Here is a 15,000-nt window from a genome sequence, read left to right on the forward strand (position 1 = left end):
ATGACTGTAAGTCGCTTTGGATAAAAGCGTCTGCTAAATGGCCTATATTTTTTTATATATATATATATACCCAGTATATCATCACTACAGACCCAGTATATCATCACTACATATTGGGTCCATTTGGTTTAAGAGGAGACAGACCCTCAAGACAGACTGACCTCCTCTGTTGACAGGTCCCACTGTCTCTCTGCCTGTGTTCCAAACAGCACCTGTCAAAAGTAGTGCACTTCAATAGGGAATAAAGGGGGGGTGGGGGGCAAATTACCTGAGGATGTTCCAGCGACTGCTCCGTGTTGTGTTTCAGTACGATGTAAATGTCGTGTCTGATATGACCCATGTTTCCTGAAGGAAGCAGTTACACACTGACCGCATGAACAGAATTAACTGCAGGATGTTTTAACGGGTTTTATATGTGGAACACTGTAAAACTGCGTTTAGTTACCATAGAAACACCTCTTCATAAACTAGAAAGGGTCAGTTTCCTGAAGTAGAAAACATTGTGGGTCTTGCCTCCAGCTGGCAAATTTAGACTCCTCGACCTCCGGCAATTAGTCTTGGTTGTCATACCGACTGGAGGTTCCGACTGGAGGTTCCGACTGGAGGTTCCGACTGGAGGTTCCGACTGGAGGTTCCCACTGACATCGTCATATGTTGGTAGTAGCTTCCTTAACAACGGTCTCTAGTCCCTCCCTCCCTGTTCCCAGGTCTGTTGACATCGTCATATGTTGGTAGTAGCTTCCTTAACAACGGTCTCTAGTCCCTCCCTCCCTGTTCCCAGGTCTGTTGACATCGTCATATGTTGGTAGTAGCTTCCTTAACAACGGTCTCTAGTCCCTCCCTCCCTGTTCCCAGGTCTGTTGACATCGTCATATGTTGGTAGTAGCTTCCTTAACAACGGTCTCTAGTCCCTCCCTCCCTGTTCCCAGGTCTGTTGACATCGTCATATGTTGGTAGTAGCTTCCTTAACAACGGTCTCTAGTCCCTCCCTCCCTGTTCCCAGGTCTGTTGACATTGTCATATGTTGGTAGTAGCTTCCTTAACAACGGTCTCTACTCCCTCCCTCCCTGTTCCCAGGTCTGTTGACATCGTCATGTTGGTAGTAGCTTCCTTAACAACGGTCTCTAGTCCCTCCCTCCCTGTTCCCAGGTCTGTGGATGACTCTGAAACTGCTCTGATTTGACTGATAACATCGTATTCCCTGTTCCCAGGTCTGTGGGTGACTCTCTGAAGCTGCTCTGATTTGACTCATAACATTGTATTCCCTGTTCCCAGGTCTGTGGGTGACTCTCTGAAGCTGCTCTGATTTGACTGATAACATCGTATTCCCTGTTCCCAGGTCTGTGGGTGACCCTGAAACTGCTTCCGGGTGATATCCATCAGATCAGGAAGGACTTCCCTCACCTGGTTGACCGTTCCACAGCCGTGGCCCGCAAGATGGGCTTCCCAGAGATCATCATGCCAGGTAGCATCATGATCCATTCAGAGATCGTCAGGCCAGGTAGCATCATGATTCATTCAGAGATCGTCAGGCCAGGTAGCATCATGATTCATTCAGAGATCGTCAGGCCAGGTAGCATCATGATTCATTCAGAGATCGTCAGGCCAGGTAGCATCATGATTCATTCAGAGATCGTCAGGCCAGGTAGCATCATGATTCATTCAGAGATCGTCAGGCTAGGTAGCATCATGATTCATTCAGAGATCGTCAGGCTAGGTAGCATCATGATCCAATCAGAGATCGTCATGCCAGGTAGCATCATGATTCATTCAGAGATCGTCAGGCCAGGTAGCATCATGATCCAATCAGAGATCGTCATGCCAGGTAGCATCATGATCCAATCAGAGATCGTCAGGCCAGGTTCCTCATGATCCATTCAGAGATCGTCAGGCCAGGTAGCATCATGATTCATTCAGAGATCGTCAGGCTAGGTAGCATCATGATTCATTCAGAGATCGTCAGGCTAGGTAGCATCATGATTCATTCAGAGATCGTCAGGCTAGGTAGCATCATGATCCAATCAGAGATCGTCATGCCAGGTAGCATCATGATCCAATCAGAGATCGTCAGGCCAGGTAGCATCATGATCCAATCAGAGATCGTCAGGCCAGGTTCCTCATGATCCATTCAGAGATCGTCAGGCCAGGTAGCATCATGTCATGCCAGGTAGCATCATGATTCATTCAGAGATCGTCAGGCCAGGTAGCATCATGATCCAATCGGAGATCGTCAGGCTAGGTAGCATCATGATTCATTCAGAGATCGTCAGGCCAGGTAGCATCATGATCCAATCAGAGATCGTCAGGCCAGGTTCCTCATGATCCATTCAGAGATCGTCATACCAGGTAGCATCATGATCCATTCAGAGATCATCATACCAGGTAGAATTATGATCCATTCATAGATCGTCATGCCAGGTAGCATCATGATCCATTCAGAGATCGTCAGGCCAGGTAGCATCATGATCCATTCAGAGATCGTCAGGCCAGGTAGCATCATGATTCATTCAGAGATCGTCAGGCCAGGTAGCATCATGATCCATTCAGAGATCGTCAGGCCAGGTAGCATCATGATTCATTCAGAGATCGTCAGGCCAGGTAGCATCATGATTCATTCAGAGATCGTCAGGCCAGGTAGCATCATGATTCATTCAGAGATCGTCAGGCCAGGTAGCATCATGATTCATTCAGAGATCGTCAGGCCAGGTTCCTCATGATCCATTCAGAGATCATCATGCCAGGTAGCATCATGATTCATTCAGAGATCGTCAGGCCAGGTAGCATCATGATTCATTCAGAGATTGTCAGGCCAGGTAGCATCATGATCCAATCAGAGATCGTCATACCAGGTAGCATCATGATTCATTCAGAGATTGTCAGGCCAGGTAGCATCATGATCCAATCAGAGATCGTCATACCAGGTAGTTCTCTCCCTCTCTACCACACCTGCTGTCTCTAACTCTGAACTGACATTTACTCTTGAGGTGCTGACCTGTTCCACCCTCTACAACCACTGTGATTATTATTATTTGACCCTGCTGGTCATTTATGAACATTTGAACATCTTGGCCATGTTCTGTTATAATCTCCACCCGGCACAGCCAGAAGAGGACTAGCCACCCCTCATAGCCTGGTTCCTCTCTTGGTTTCTTCCTAGGTTTTGGCCTTTCTAGGGAGTTTTTCCTAGCCACCGTGCTTCTACATCTGCATTGCTTGCTGTTTGGGGTTTTAGGCTGGGTTTCTGTACAGCACTTTGAGATATCAGCTGATGTAAGAAGAGCTTTATAAATGAATGTGGTCCTAGTCTGACTTGGGGCCAATTTGGTACCCTTTGTCAGAGGTCCACGTTCAGCATGCAGGTCTACAGTCAGGACACGACCCTTTGTCAGTGAGGTCCACGTTCGGCATGCAGGTCTACAGTCAGGACACGACCCTTTGTCAGTGAGGTCAACGTTCAGCATGCAGGTCTACAGTCAGGACACGACCCTTTGTCAGTGAGGTCCACGTTCAGCATGCAGGTCTACAGTCAGGACACGACCCTTTGTCAGTGAGGTCCACGTTCAGCATGCAGGTCTACAGTCAGGACACGACCCTTTGTCAGTGAGGTCCACGTTCAGCATGCAGGTCTACAGTCAGGACACGACCCTTTGTCAGTGAGGTCCACGTTCAGCATGCATGTCTACAGTCAGGACACGACCCTTTGTCAGTGAGGTCCACGTTCGGCATGCAGGTCTACAGTCAGGACACGACCCTTTGTCAGTGAGGTCCACGTTCGGCATGCAGGTCTACAGTCAGGACACGACCCTTTGTCAGTGAGGTCAACGTTCGGCATGCAGGTCTACAGTCAGGACACGACCCTTTGTCAGTGAGGTCCACGTTCCGCATGCAGGTCTACAGTCAGGACACGACCCTTTGTCAGTGAGGTCAACGTTCAGCATGCAGGTCTACAGTCAGGACACGACCCTTTGTCAGTGAGGTCCACGTTCAGCATGCAGGTCTACAGTCAGGACACGACCCTTTGTCAGTGAGGTCCACGTTCAGCATGCAGGTCTACAGTCAGGACACGACCCTTTGTCAGTGAGGTCCACGTTCAGCATGCAGGTCTACAGTCAGGACACGACCCTTTGTCAGTGAGGTCCACGTTCAGCATGCAGGTCTACAGTCAGGACACGACCCTTTGTCAGTGAGGTCCACGTTCGGCATGCAGGTCTACAGTCAGGACACGACCCTTTGTCAGTGAGGTCAACGTTCAGCATGCAGGTCTACAGTCAGGACACGACCCTTTGTCAGTGAGGTCAACGTTCCGCATGTAGGTCTACAGTCAGGACACGACACCTTTGTCAGTGAGGTCCACGTTCAGCATGCAGGTCTACAGTCAGGACACGACCCTTTGTCAGTGAGGTCCACGTTCAGCATGCAGGTCTACAGTCAGGACACGACCCTTTGTCAGTGAGGTCCACGTTCAGCATGCAGGTCTACAGTCAGGACACGACCCTTTGTCAGTGATGTCAACGTTCAGCATGCAGGTCTACAGTCAGGACACGACCCTTTGTCAGTGAGGTCCACATTCAGCATGCAGGTCTACAGTCAGGACACGACCCTTTGTCAGTGAGGTCCACGTTCAGCATGCAGGTCTACAGTCAGGACACGACCCTTTGTCAGTGAGGTCCACGTTCAGCATGCAGGTCTACAGTCAGGACACGACCCTTTGTCAGTGAGGTCCACGTTCAGCATGCAGGTCTACAGTCAGGACACGACCCTTTGTCAGACGTCCACGTTCAGCATGCAGGTCTACAGTCAGGACACGACCCTTTGTCAGTGAGGTCCACGTTCAGCATGCAGGTCTACAGTCAGGACACGACCCTTTGTCAGTGAGGTCCACGTTCAGCATGCAGGTCTACAGTCAGGACACGACCCTTTGTCAGTGAGGTCCACATTCAGCATGCAGGTCTACAGTCAGGACACGACCCTTTGTCAGTGAGGTCCACGTTCAGCATGCAGGTCTACAGTCAGGACACGACCCCTTGTCAGAGGTCCACGTTCAGCATGCAGGTCTACAGTCAGGACACGACCCTTTGTCAGTGAGGTCCACGTTCAGCATGCAGGTCTACAGTCAGGACACGACCCTTTGTCAGTGAGGTCCACGTTCAGCATGCAGGTCTACAGTCAGGACACGACCCTTTGTCAGTGAGGTCCACGTTCGGCATGCAGGTCTACAGTCAGGACACGACCCTTTGTCAGTGAGGTCCACGTTCAGCATGCAGGTCTACAGTCAGGACACGACCCTTTGTCAGTGAGGTCAACGTTCAGCATGCAGGTCTACAGTCAGGACACGACCCTTTGTCAGTGAGGTCCACGTTCAGCATGCAGGTCTACAGTCAGGACACGACCCTTTGTCAGTGAGGTCAACGTTCAGCATGCAGGTCTACAGTCAGGACACGACCCTTTGTCAGTGAGGTCCACGTTCAGCATGCAGGTCTACAGTCAGGACACGACCCTTTGTCAGTGAGGTCCACGTTCAGCATGCAGGTCTACAGTCAGGACACGACCCTTTGTCAGTGAGGTCCACGTTCAGCATGCAGGTCTACAGTCAGGACACGACCCTTTGTCAGTGAGGTCCACGTTCAGCATGCAGGTCTACAGTCAGGACACGACCCTTTGTCAGTGAGGTCCACGTTCAGCATGCAGGTCTACAGTCAGGACACGACCCTTTGTCAGTGAGGTCCACGTTCAGCATGCAGGTCTACAGTCAGGACACGACCCTTTGTCAGTGAGGTCAACGTTCAGCATGCAGGTCTACAGTCAGGACACGACCCTTTGTCAGTGAGGTCCACGTTCAGCATGCAGGTCTACAGTCAGGACACGACCCTTTGTCAGTGAGGTCCACGTTCAGCATGCAGGTCTACAGTCAGGACACGACCCTTTGTCAGTGAGGTCCACGTTCAGCATGCAGGTCTACAGTCAGGACACGACCCTTTGTCAGTGAGGTCCACGTTCAGCATGCAGGTCTACAGTCAGGACACGACCCAGTGATGTTCAGCATGTCACCCTTGTCAGTGAGGTCCACATTCAGCATGCAGGTCTACAGTCAGGACACGACCCTTTGTCAGTGAGGTCCACGTTCAGCATGCAGGTCTACAGTCAGGACACGACCCTTTGTCAGTGAGGTCCACGTTCAGCATGCAGGTCTACAGTCAGGACACGACCCTTTGTCAGTGAGGTCCACGTTCAGCATGCAGGTCTACAGTCAGGACACGACCCTTTGTCAGACGTCCACGTTCAGCATGCAGGTCTACAGTCAGGACACGACCCTTTGTCAGTGAGGTCCACGTTCAGCATGCAGGTCTACAGTCAGGACACGACCCTTTGTCAGTGAGGTCCACGTTCAGCATGCAGGTCTACAGTCAGGACACGACCCTTTGTCAGTGAGGTCCACATTCAGCATGCAGGTCTACAGTCAGGACACGACCCTTTGTCAGTGAGGTCCACGTTCAGCATGCAGGTCTACAGTCAGGACACGACCCTTTGTCAGTGAGGTCCACGTTCAGCATGCAGGTCTACAGTCAGGACACGACCCTTTGTCAGTGAGGTCCACGTTCAGCATGCAGGTCTACAGTCAGGACACGACCCTTTGTCAGTGAGGTCCACGTTCAGCATGCAGGTCTACAGTCAGGACACGACCCTTTGTCAGTGAGGTCCACGTTCGGCATGCAGGTCTACAGTCAGGACACGACCCTTTGTCAGTGAGGTCCACGTTCAGCATGCAGGTCTACAGTCAGGACACGACCCTTTGTCAGTGAGGTCAACGTTCAGCATGCAGGTCTACAGTCAGGACACGACCCTTGTCAGTGAGGTCCACGTTCCGCATGCAGGTCTACAGTCAGGACACGACCCTTGTCAGTGAGGTCAACGTTCAGCATGCAGGTCTACAGTCAGGACACGACCCTTTGTCAGTGAGGTCCACGTTCAGCATGCAGGTCTACAGTCAGGACACGACCCCCTTGTCAGTGAGGTCCACGTTCAGCATGCAGGTCTACAGTCAGGACACGACCCTTTGTCAGTGAGGTCCACGTTCAGCATGCAGGTCTACAGTCAGGACACGACCCTTGTCAGTGAGGTCCACGTTCTGGCATGCAGGTCTACAGTCAGGACACGACCCTTTGTCAGTGAGGTCAACGCTCAGCATGCAGGTCTACAGTCAGGACACGACCCTTTGTCAGTGAGGTCCACGTTCAGCATGTAGGTCTACAGTCAGGACACGACACCTTTGTCAGTGAGGTCCACGTTCAGCATGCAGGTCTACAGTCAGGACACGACCCTTGTCAGTGAGGTCCACGTTCAGCATGCAGGTCTACAGTCAGGACACGACCCTTTGTCAGTGAGGTCCACGTTCAGCATGCAGGTCTACAGTCAGGACACGACCCTTTGTCAGTGATGTCAACGTTCAGCATGCAGGTCTACAGTCAGGACACGACCCTTTGTCAGTGAGGTCCACATTCAGCATGCAGGTCTACAGTCAGGACACACCCTTTTCAGTGAGGTCCACGTTCAGCATGCAGGTCCAGTCAGGACACGATTGACCTTTGTCAGTGAGGCAGTTCAGCATGCAGGTCTACAGTCAGGACACGACCCTTTGTCAGTGAGGTCCACGTTCAGCATGCAGGTCTACAGTCAGGACACGACCCTTTGTCAGACGTCCACGTTCAGCATGCAGGTCTACAGTCAGGACACGACCCTTTGTCAGTGAGGTCCACGTTCAGCATGCAGGTCTACAGTCAGGACACGACCCTTTGTCAGTGAGGTCCACGTTCAGCATGCAGGTCTACAGTCAGGACACGACCCTTTGTCAGTGAGGTCCACATTCAGCATGCAGGTCTACAGTCAGGACACGACCCTTTGTCAGTGAGGTCCACGTTCAGCATGCAGGTCTACAGTCAGGACACGACCCTTTGTCAGAGGTCCACGTTCAGCATGCAGGTCTACAGTCAGGACACGACCCTTGTCAGTGAGGTCCACGTTCAGCATGCAGGTCTACAGTCAGGACACGACCCTTTGTCAGTGAGGTCCACGTTCAGCATGCAGGTCTACAGTCAGGGTCTGACCCTTTGTCAGTGAGGTCCACGTTCAGCATGCAGGTCTACAGTCAGGACACGACCCTTGTCAGACGTCCACGTCAGCATGCAGGTCTACAGTCAGGACACGACCCTTTGTCAGTGAGGTCCACGTTCAGCATGCAGGTCTACAGTCAGGACACGACCCTTGTCAGTGAGGTCCACGTTCAGCAGCAGGTCTGATATCCAGGTCAGACAGTCAGGACACGACCCTTTGTCAGTGAGGTCCACATTCAGCATGCAGGTCTACAGTCAGGACACGACCCTTTGTCAGTGAGGTCCATTCAGCATGCAGGTCTACAGTCAGGACACGACCCTTTGTCAGAGGTCCATCTTCAGCATGCAGGTCTACAGTCAGGACACGACCCTTTGTCAGTGAGGTCCACCTCAGCATGCAGGTCTACAGTCAGGACTGACCCTTTGTCAGTGAGGGCCACGTTCAGCATGCAGGTCTACAGTCAGGACACGACCCTTGTCAGTGAGGTGTGTGTGTACTCATAAGCCTGTTTTGTTTCCCCTCAGGTGACGTGCGTAACGATATCTACGTAACCCTGGTTCAGGGAGAGTTTGATAAAGGCAGCAAGTCCACCCCAAGAATGTCGAGGTCACCATGACCGTCTACGACGAGGACGGAAAGAAACTGAGGTATTGAGAGAGACACACACACACACACACACACACACACACACATCCACACACACACACACACACATCCCACACCACACACACAGGATGGACAGAAAGTGGAGGTACTGACTGATGAATGGATGTTGGCCTCACTGCTTTTTAGACCTCGTTCTGTCCACCTCGTGGTCCGTGTTCTAGAGGTTGGACCTGCTGTAGTTCAGCACTGGGGAAAGTTCTGTCCACCTCGTGGTCCGTTTTCTAGAGGATTGACCTGCTGTAGTTCAGCTCTGAGGAAAGTTCTGTCCACCTCGTGGTCCGTTTTCTAGAGGTTGGACCTGCTGTAGTTCAGCTCTGAGGAAAGTTCTGTCCACCTCGTGGTCCGTTTTCTAGAGGTTGGACCTGCTGTAGTTCAGCTCTGAGGAAAGTTCTGTCCACCTCGTGGTCCATTTTCTAGAGGATTGACCTGCTGTAGTTCAGCACTGGGGAAAGTTCTGTCCACCTCGTGGTCCGTTTTCTAGAGGTTGACCTGCTGTAGTTCAGCTCTGAGGAAAGTTCTGTCCACCTCGTGGTCCGTTTTCTAGAGGTTGGACCTGCTGTAGTTCAGCTCTGAGGAAAGTTCTGTCCACCTCGTGGTCCGTTTTCTAGAGGTTGGACCTGCTGTAGTTCAGCTCTGAGGAAAGTTCTGTCCACCTCGTGGTCCGTTTTCTAGAGGATTGACCTGCTGTAGTTCAGCACTGGGGAAAGTTCTGTCCACCTCGTGGTCCGTTTTCTAGAGGATTGACCTGCTGTAGTTCAGCACTGGGGAAAGTTCTGTCCACCTCGTGGTCCGTTTTCTAGAGGATTGACCTGCTGTAGTTCAGCTCTCACTGGGGAAAGTTCTGTCCACCTCGTGGTCCGTTTTCTAGAGTATTGACCTGCTGTAGTTCAGACCCCTCACACCATATCCCTCCCATCTCTCTGGGTCTGATATCCTGTAGCCCAGACCCCTCACACCATATCCCTCCCATCTATCTGGGTCTGATATCCTGTAGCCCAGACCCCTCACACCATATCCCTCCCATCTCTCTGGGTCTGATATCCTGTAGCCCAGACCCCTCACACCATATCCCTCCCATCTCTCTGGGTCTGATATCCTGTAGCCCAGACCCCTCACACCATATCCTCCCATCTATCTGGGTCTGATATCCTGTAGCCCAGACCCTCACACCATATCCCTCCCATCTATCTGGGTCTGATATCCTGTAGCCCAGACCCCTCACACCATATCCTCCCATCTATCTGGGTCTGATATCCTGTAGCCCAGACCCTCACACCATATCCCTCCCATCTATCTGGGTCTGATATCCTGTAGCCCAGACCCCTCACACCATATCCCTCCCATCTCTCTGGGTCTGATATCCTGTAGCCCAGACCCCTCACACCATATCCTCCCATCTATCTGGGTCTGATATCCTGTAGCCCAGACCCTCACACCATATCCCTCCCATCTCTCTGGGTCTGATATCCTGTAGCCCAGACCCCTCACACCATATCCCTCCCATCTATCTGGGTCTGATATCCTGTAGCCCAGACCCCTCACACCATATCCTCCCATCTCTCTGGGTCTGATATCCTGTAGCCCAGACCCCTCACACCATATCCCTCCCATCTCTCTGGGTCTGATATCCTGTAGCCCAGACCCCTCACACCATATCCCTCCCATCTCTCTGGGTCTGATATCCTGTAGCCCAGACCCCTCACACCATATCCCTCCCATCTCTCTGGGTCTGATATCCTGTAGCCCAGACCCCTCACACCATATCCCTCCCATCTATCTGGGTCTGATATCCTGTAGCCCAGACCCCTCACACCATATCCCTCCCATCTCTCTGGGTCTGATATCCTGATATGACATTCTCCTCCTCTCTCACAGAGGAAATCACATTCTCCTCCTCTCACAGAGGAAATGACATTCTCCTCCTTTCACACAGAGGAAATGACATTCTCCTCCTCTCTCACAGAGGACATGACATTCTCCTCCTCTCTCACAGAGGAAATGATATTCTCCTCCTCTCTCACTGAGGAAATGATATTCTCCTCCTCTCTCACAGAGGAAATGACATTCTCCTCCTCTCCCACAGAGGAAATGATATTCTCCTCCTCTCACACAGAGGAAATGACAGGCATTTGAAGACTACCTGAGCAGCCTTGTTTATCCACTCAGTTATACCCACTGGACAGGAAGCAATGCCAGGTCAACTTGCCCCCCTGTTGTTAAGTCGACACATTAACACAACCACCACAAACAATGTTACGATCACCTGCGGCTGTCATGAGCCAGCTAACTAGCTAGCTAACATGAGCCAGCTAACTAGCTAGCTAACATGAGCCAGCTAACTAGCTAGCTACATGAGCCAGCTAACTAGCTAGCTACATGAGCCAGCTAACTAGCTAGCTACATGAGCCAGCTAACTAGCTAGCTACATGAGCCAGCTAACTAGCTAGCTAACATGAGCCAGCTAACTAGCTAGCTACATGAGCCAGCTAACTAGCTAGCTAACATTGCAAGGCTAATTGGGGATATTTTGCTAAGTTCCCCGTCCTTGTCTACGACGACTTCATTCCGTCATTGTAATTCCAATTATAAATCTCCTACTTCCTCTGCACATGGAGCCTCTGACTGTGGTTCCTCTGGCTGACTGACTGTGGTTCCTCTGGCTGACTGACTGTGGTTCCTCTGGCTGACTGACTGTGGTTCCTCTGGCTGACTGACTGTGGTTCCTCTGGCTGACTGACTGTGGTTCCTCTGGCTGACTGACTGTGGTTCCTCTGGCTGACTGACTGTGGTTCCTCTGGCTGACTGACTGTGGTTCCTCTGGCTGACTGACTGTGGTTCCTCTGTCTGACTGACTGTGGTTCCTCTGTCTGACTGACTGTGGTTCCTCTGTCTGACTGACTGTGGTTCCTCTGGCTGACTGACTGTGGTTCCTCTGTCTGACTGACTGTGGTTCCTCTGTCTGACTGACTGTGGTTCCTCTGGCTGACTGACTGTGGTTCCTCTGGCTGACTGACTGTGGTTCCTCTGGCTGACTGACTGTGGTTCCTCTGGCTGACTGACTGTGGTTCCTCTGGCTGACTGACTGTGGTTCCTCTGGCTGACTGACTGTGGTTCCTCTAACTGACTGACTGTGGTTCCTCTGTCTGGCTGACTGTGGTTCCTCTGGCTGACTGACTGTGGTTCCTCTGGCTGACTGACTGTGGTTCCTCTGGCTGACTGACTGTGGTTCCTCTGGCTGACTGACTGTGGTTCCTCTGGCTGACTGACTGTGGTTCCTCTGGCTGACTGACTGTGGTTCCTCTGGCTGACTGACTGTGGTTCCTCTGGCTGACTGACTGTGGTTCCTCTGGCTGACTGACTGTGGTTCCTCTGGCTGACTGACTGTGGTTCCTCTGTCTGACTGACTGTGGTTCCTCTGTCTGACTGACTGTGGTTCCTCTGTCTGACTGACTGTGGTTCCTCTGTCTGACTGACTGTGGTTCCTCTGGCTGACTGACTGTGGTTCCTCTGGCTGACTGACTGTGGTTCCTCTGGCTGACTGACTGTGGTTCCTCTGGCTGACTGACTGTGGTTCCTCTGGCTGACTGACTGTGGTTCCTCTAACTGACTGACTGTGGTTCCTCTGTCTGGCTGACTGTGGTTCCTCTGGCTGACTGACTGTGGTTCCTCTGGCTGACTGTGGTTCCTCTGTCTGACTGACTGTGGTTCCTCTGACTGACTGTGGTTCCTCTGGCTGACTGACTGTGGTTCCTCTGGCTGACTGACTGTGGTTCCTCTGTCTGACTGTGGTTCCTCTGGCTGACTGACTGTGGTTCCTCTGGCTGACTGACTGTGGTTCCTCTGTCTGACTGACTGTGGTTCCTCTGGCTGACTGACTGTGGTTCCTCTGGCAGACTGACTGTGGTTCCTCTGGTGACTGACTGTGGTTCCTCTGTCTGACTGACTGTGGTTCCTCTGTCTGACTGACTGTGGTTCCTCTGGCTGACTGACTGTGGTTCCTCTGGCAGACTGACTGTGGTTCCTCTGGTGACTGACTGTGGTTCCTCTGGCTGACTGACTGTGGTTCCTCTGTCTGACTGACTGTGGTTCCTCTGACTGACTGTGGTTCCTCTGGCTGACTGACTGTGGTTCCTCTGGCTGACTGACTGTGGTTCCTCTCCCTCCCTCCCTGACTGTGGTTCCTCCCTCCCTCCCTCTGTGGTTCCTCCCTCCCTCCCTCCCTCCCTCCCTTCTGTGGTTCCCCATCATCCCTCGCCCCCTCCCACCACTAGGGCATAGTGGTTTACAGCGAGGCCCTGACCCACCCAGGGGTCCACTGGGGAGAGATAATGACTCTGTCTGGACCAGTAGCACCAGCTGACACACACACACACACACCCACACACTCACACACACCCTCACACACACCTCCACACACACACACACATGCACACACACACCACACAGGCACCCACGCAGCAGTGGTCAGTTTAATATTTAATTTCTAATTTCTTTCTAATTAAGCAGGGTGTTTTCTGGGGACTTGGGTTGGTGGACAGACTGGAGTTCCTGCTTTATATTAACACAGCCTGAAGCTGATGATACTGGCCCCAGGGCCCCTATAGGTCAGTTAGTAGAACATGGTCCTCTGTAGTTCAGTTAGTAGAACATGGTCCTCTGTAGTTCAGTTAGTAGAACATGGTCCTCTGTAGTTCAGTTAGTAGAACATGGTCCTCTGTAGTTCAGTTAGTAGAACATGGTCCTCTGTAGGTCAGTTAGTAGAACACGGTCCTCTGTAGTTTAGTTAGTAGAACATTGTCCTCTGTAGTTCAGTTAGTAGAACATGGTCCTCTGTAGTTAGTAGAACATGGTCCTCTGTAGTTCAGTTAGTAGAACATGGACCTCTGTAGTTCAGTTAGTAGAACATGGTCCTCTGTAGTTAGTAGAACATGGTCCTCTGTAGTTCAGTTAGTAGAACATGGACCTCTAGTTCAGTTAGTAGAACATGGTCCTCTGTACTCAGTAGAACATGGTCCTCTAGTAGAACACGGTCCTCTGTAGTTCCCCTCTAGTAGAACACGGTCCTCTGTAGTTCAGCTAGAACACGGTCCTCTGTAGTTCAGTTAGTAGAACACGGTCCTCTGTAGTTCCAGTTAGTAGAACACGGTCCTCTCACAGAACACTGTCCTCTGTAGTTAGTAGAACACGGTCCTCTGTAGTTCAGTTAGTAGAACTGTGGTCCTCTGTAGTTCAGTTAGTAGAACACGGTCCTCTGTAGTTCCTCTAGTAGAACACGGTCCTCTGTAGTTCAGTTAGTAGAACACGGTCCTCTGTAGTTCAGTTAGTAGAACACGGTCCTCTGTAGTTCAGTTAGTAGAACACGGTCCTCTGTAGTTCTCTAGAATGGTCCTCTGTAGTTCAGTTAGTAGAACACGGTCCTCTGTAGTTCAGTTAGTAGAACTGTGGTCCTCTGTAGTCCTCAGTTAGTAGAACACGGTCCTCTGTAGTTCAGTTAGTAGAACACGGTCCTCTTATAGAACACGGTCCTCTGTTCAGTCCCTAGTAGAACACGGTCCTCTTAGTAGAACTGGTCCTCTGTAGTTCAGTTAGTAGAACACGGTCCTCTGTAGTTCAGTTAGTAGAACACGGTCCTCTGTAGTTCAGTTAGTAGAACATGGTCCTCTGTAGTTCAGTTAGTAGAACACGGTCCTCTGTAGTTCAGTTAGTAGAACATGGTCCCTCTGTAGGTCAGTTTGTAGAACATGGTCCTCTGTAGGTCAGTTTGTAGAACACGGTCCTCTGTAGGTCAGTTTTAGTAGTCAACACATGGTCCTCTCTGTAGTTCAGTTAGTAGAACACGGTCCTCTGTAGTTCAGTTAGTAGAACACGGTCCTCTGTAGTTCAGTTAGTAGAACACGGTCCTCTGTAGTTCAGTTAGTAGAACACGGTCCTCTGTAGTTCAGTTAGTAGAACATGGTCCTCTGTAGTTCAGGTAGTAGAACACGGTCCTCTGTAGTTCAGGTAGTAGAACATGGTCCTCTGTAGTTCAGAACACGGTCCTCTGTAGTTCAGTTAGTAGAACACGGTCCTCTGTAGTTCAGTTAGTAGAACACGGTCCTCTGTAGTTCAGTTAGTAGAACACGGTCCTCTGTAGTTCAGTTAGTAGAACACGGTCCTCTGTAGTTCAGTTAGTAGAACACGGTCCTCTGTAGTTCAGTTAGTAGAACACGGTCCTCTGTAGTTCAG

General features: G+C 51.2%; 1 protein-coding gene across 1 annotated transcript in view; it reads left to right on the forward strand.

The window, feature by feature from the left end:
- The window catches only part of LOC127918381 (dedicator of cytokinesis protein 1-like), a 171,534-nt gene that overhangs the window by 108,792 nt on the left and 47,742 nt on the right, over window positions 1–15,000 (forward strand). The window contains 3 exon segments of the mRNA XM_052501655.1: window positions 1,340–1,465; window positions 8,634–8,699; window positions 8,702–8,756. Of these exon segments, the coding sequence (XP_052357615.1) occupies window positions 1,340–1,465; window positions 8,634–8,699; window positions 8,702–8,756 (247 nt within the window).

This window comes from Oncorhynchus keta, unplaced genomic scaffold, assembly GCF_023373465.1.
Source record: "Oncorhynchus keta strain PuntledgeMale-10-30-2019 unplaced genomic scaffold, Oket_V2 Un_contig_14081_pilon_pilon, whole genome shotgun sequence".
In the NCBI taxonomy this organism is placed as follows: domain Eukaryota; kingdom Metazoa; phylum Chordata; class Actinopteri; order Salmoniformes; family Salmonidae; genus Oncorhynchus; species Oncorhynchus keta.